The following is a 4,885-nucleotide window of genomic DNA, read 5'->3' on the forward strand; positions in this document are numbered from 1 at the left end:
TCGGCTCTGCGAAGAGGTCTAGAAGCTTGGCGATGATGGTCGGATAACAACGCCTACCGGAAGACCATATGTGAAGGCGCGCGTGTCTCCCCGCCTCTGCAAGTATGATTATTGGGAACCTCTAAAGTGCCGGAGGGGGTGGGGGAAGGGGTGATAAGGGGGCCGCTACTGCTGATGCTACCGACGAATCACCAGAGTGTTTTTTTTTTTTACAAGCGTTGCAGATGAGATGACGTCCACACAGACGCACGCACAACCACTGACCCACCGAGAGACTGGGGAAAGAGAGGAAGAGAGGGGGGGGGAGAAGAGGGCGGTCGGGTAAAATTCGTATTGACGAGAAGAAAATAAGCGGGCCGAAAGAGAGCGACAAAAATGAGGCGTCCATCACCGGCTGAATTCAACAGGGCGAACGAATTGCAAAAGTGCGACTCGACAACAGTCGCGAAAGTGTGGAAGAGAAGTGGGGAGGTAAACGACAGGGGGGGATGGGCGGGGGTATGAGTGGCACACTCACACAGAGCAATATATATATATTGGCCCATCCCCGGCAAGATACACGAGGGGGAGATGAAGAGAAACACAAGAGAGGCAATCGGCTGTCAGTATACACACACACACACACACACACCTATGCACATGCACCTTTTCAACGGCAGTGCTAGACACTATAACAGCAACAGCAAGAGAAGCAAACCTAATGCTACATGAAGAGAGGAGAGGAGGAGAGAGAGGAGACACACAACAGCCAAGCAACGCTAGACGGCGGAGCATGCCGGCATAGAGGGGGGAAAGTAGCGAATGGGGAAAAGCGTAGCGTGAGCCTATAACGCTAAGCGTCACAAGAGGAAAACAAAACTGTTAGCGACCTTAGCAGCACTTGTGTGGTATTTCTCGTCAGCTTCGTTGGCCCTTTGAGGAGTTAAACAGTGTGGTGGCGGGACCTAAAAAAGAAAGGAGGCACACAAGCCTCTCACTCAGGGGTAACACCAGCAGCAGCACCCCTACACTCACGCTCATACCGGACCGTGAATCCAGAGCCCGCCCCACAGCGTTTCAGCCAAAACAACCCAACAAGCCAAAACCTCAACAACACACAGACAAACCAGACTTACAAGCTGAGGACGAGCACGCCCAAGGGAGGCGGCAAGACGCGCGGAGCAAATCTGAGGTGAACGTCGAAAGAATTCTCTCACGGACATCAAACAGAAAAGAGTGACGACCTGCTCAACGGCAGCTACGCTCAGTATTCCGCCATCGTCACCGTACGTCGTCTCCTTCGATTCAACCACGCACGTCGTTCCGCGTCACTGACAGACAACACTCACAGTCCCTGCGAGTGGCTCACCTCCAAAAATAGGTCAACACACACAAAAAAGGAGGAAAATCGACGCTCGCCCGCCGCGTGCCCCGCGTGCAGCATCGGGCTGATGGCGCAACCCCACATGCGCACCGCATCTCTCCGTGAGCGCCATCGCCCATGCGACGTGCTGCGGCCCCGGCTACAAAAGCGAGACAAACGGTAAGACGGCGAGAGGGCGTACACAAGTCGCCCATTGTTAAGTGCGTCCAGGCGCCTATACATTACTGGATTACCTCCTCCGAGGCTCCATCGCACACGTGCCTTGCGTTGGGCGCGCCCAGTGTGATACAGATGGTCACAACCTCGTCATCACCTCCACTGTTTTCCGCAGTACTACCCCCTGAGGTGTGCGCGCTAAAAGGCACCACAGTGTCCATCAAGCCAATAGAGCTCCGCACAGAGCTAGCTCTTCGTAGGCTCAAAGAATCCATCAGCGAAACCTGGGCGTCGCTCATCAGACAGTTAATAGCTAGCCACTCACGCATCGCGGACGGCTCCTCGGAGCGCGGCGGCGCTGTCATCCCCGAAGGCCGCGGCGCCGCGCCGCCCGCGCCACAGCCACCCCCGCCCACAAGCGGGTTCAGCGCCCCACCAGCGCCAACGTCCGGCATGTCGCCCGCCACCACGGCCCCGCCGTTGCCCATCCGCTGGCGGGCCTGCGACACCGTCGCAATCCGAAGCGCTAGGCGGTTCATCAGCCCCTGCCAGTAGTCCTCCTCGCTCACAGCACGGCTCCGCGGCGGCGCACCAACGCCCCACTTGCTCAGCAGCGGCTGCAGCTCGCGCACGCGCTGCGCTACGGGGTACGGCGCAAAGCAGCTCGTCAGCACCAAGGCGATGCCAGCAGCAGGGCCGCTCATCGTGCCCACAGACGACAGCAGCGCACCAGCAGCACTCGAGGCCGTCTCCGTCGCCGTCTCGTCCGGCAGGATCGCCTCGATCTCCGTGCGCAGCGCAGCGTGACGGCGCCCAGGCACAGCGTCCATCTGGAACATCTCCACCGCGAACGGCACACCGCGCAGCCCCTGCCGTCCCATCGCGGTGTGCGCAGCACCCGCGCGCTCCTCGTTCGACAGCGCCCACCACGCCGTCTCCGTCGCGACAACCTGCCCGCCATTCGCAACAGCCTCCGTGCGCGCAGCCATGTTCGGCGCGTCGCCGTAGTAGTCGTACCCCTTCGTCACCTCGTCGTACCGGATGTCGCACAGCCCGGTGTGGACCCCCACACGCACGCGCAGCCCGCACCACACCGCGGCGTACTCCTCCTCGCTCAGCCGCGCAGTCGGCGGCACGTAGTCGTCATCAGCGTCCGCGCGCGCAAGCTCGAACTCGCGGTACGCAGCGTCGATGGACACCGTCCCCCAGTCGTGCCCCAGCAGCTTCGTCTGGATCTCGCACGCAAGCCTCACAGCGCTGTGCGCGCTCTTGCACGCAATCATGAACGAGTCGCCGATCGTCTTCACCTCGTAGCACCCGTGCTTCGCGATCAGCTGCCGGATCACGCGGTGGTGCGCCACAATCGCGTCAGCCATCAGCTGCGGCAGCGCGGCCCACAGCGCAGTGCTGCTCTCGATGTCCGTGAAGACCAGCGTCACCGGCTCGTCACCGTCCTTCGGCGCCGCGTCGTTGTCCCGGTTGTCCATGCAGCAGTACAGGAGCAGCCCAACAGCTGCAATCGACGCGACAACAAGCAGCACGACGCCGGCAATGATGCCGTTGCGCTCCGCAGGCGTCAGCGCACTCGACGCCACGCGAGGCCTGTACACCAAGGACGGCGTCATCGGAGCCGTCAGCGGCGGCACCCGCGGGTCCAGCATCCTCTGCACGGAGAGCATCACAATGCTCTGCGCGCCGTAGTTTTCGTATATGCAGTCATCACCGCTCGCCGTCGTGGTGCAGCTCCACTGAAAGGGGCCCAGGGACATACTGTGCGCGTTGATGGTGCCATGCGTGTAGACTCTCTCCTGCAGTGAGGTGGAGTTAACAACGCCTCCTTTCTCATACGCTACAGCCTGGATGAATGCGATGGATAAGAAGTTGCGCAGCAGGGACGGCGTGTGGCTTGCCGGGTCCGGGAAAATGGTGGTGAAGAGCCTCATCAGCGGACTCGCTTCGAGTGCGCTCTCCGACGTGTCACTCCACAGCGGCAGGCTGGTGAACGACATCAGACGCGCCTGCACAGAGGTAGGCATCACGGAGAAGGCAGCGACGAGGCTGTCGTAGCTATGTGCGAGGTCGCAAAACGAAATAACCGCGATTGCCGATGGGTTCGCAACAAGGAAGCTGGCGATCACGCCCACGTCGTCCTCCGTGATCCCAAGAACAAAGTTGATCTTATCAGGTGCAAGCGAAGTCGCCACAGACGCCCCCGGCGAGATGCCCGCGGTGGAGGGGTCGGGGAGGTTGAACGTGGCGGCCGTCTTCACCCCCAGTGCTGTGATGTCACGCACGCTCGCGCTGCTGTACTCGTGCAGCACAAGGTTCACACCTGCGCTGATCGACGTCACGGCAGTCACGACTGCCATCCTCGAGTAGAGGACGTACATCTCCTGCTCCAGTGTCGGCATCAGGAACAGGTAGTTCGACTTCGGCACCACTATGCTCGGCCGGTTGAACACGGGAGAGATCACCAGCGTGCCGTTCACGTCAATGCTTCGAAGCAGCGGACCGGTGATCACATCCACAGTGTAGTTCAAGAGCTCCCGGTCAAGAATACCCTGCCCCGTCGCTTGCGTCGCGTTCAGCATCGCCGGGTTGAACGCGGCAAAGTCCAAACCGCTTCCGTCGACTGCATTTTGAATTACCGTCCTCATCCGTGCAGCAGCAGCCGTCAGCTTCGGGAAGTCGGAGAAGTTCAGTATCAGAGCGCTCAGCGGCTTCGACACCGCGATGTTTTTCAAGTAGCAGACGGACTGCGCGTAGTTGAAGGCGGATCGAGATGAGAACGTCCACGACGCCTTGTGTAGGTGTTGGAGAATAGCGGCGCGCCCGCCCTGGTTGCAGTAGCACACAGCACCGAGAAACGCGGCAACAGGAGTGCAGGGAGCGCCATAGTCGCCAAGCACATAATCCTCAGAAATGATATATCGGTTTTGATCAAAGAGCCCCGTCACGTACGCCCTTCGATCCGTGATCCAGAGCGGCTGATCCAGCGTCTGCATGATCACCTTCCCGGGAAGCCACCCAGCAAACATCAGCTGCGTGCTGCTCGGGTGCTCGTTGAAGAACCTCCTCACGTCCGCGGCAGAGTCCGATGACGGTGGCTCATGCCCCCAAGGGCCGTACTCCCGCACAGCCTTTGCCTCGTCAGCCCACAGGCTCGCGTCGACGCGGCCGGTCTGCTCCATGTACTTCCCCATCTCGGCACGGAACAGCTCAACGTGCTGCACATTGGCATAAGAGACAGGAAGTGTGTTGGCGCTCGACATGAGCTGTCCGTCCACAGGCGTCAGCTTCCCGGCCATCGCAAGGTCGTAGTACACCTGAAACGCGATCCTCTGCAGCGGAAGCACTCAGAGGGCT

General features: G+C 60.3%; 1 protein-coding gene across 1 annotated transcript; it reads right to left on the minus strand.

Annotated features, from left to right (window-relative positions):
* Positions 1–1,584: 1,584 nt before the first annotated feature.
* On the minus strand, positions 1,585–4,827 carry LBRM_17_0100 (putative receptor-type adenylate cyclase; the record flags this gene model as incomplete). The annotated part of the gene is made up of 1 exon (XM_001563728.1): positions 1,585–4,827. The coding sequence occupies one exon, from the start codon at positions 4,825–4,827 to the stop codon at positions 1,585–1,587; it is 3,243 nt and encodes a 1,080-aa protein (XP_001563778.1).
* Positions 4,828–4,885: the final 58 nt, after the last annotated feature.

This window comes from Leishmania braziliensis, chromosome 17 (genome assembly GCF_000002845.2).
Source record: "Leishmania braziliensis MHOM/BR/75/M2904 complete genome, chromosome 17".
In the NCBI taxonomy this organism is placed as follows: domain Eukaryota; phylum Euglenozoa; class Kinetoplastea; order Trypanosomatida; family Trypanosomatidae; genus Leishmania; species Leishmania braziliensis.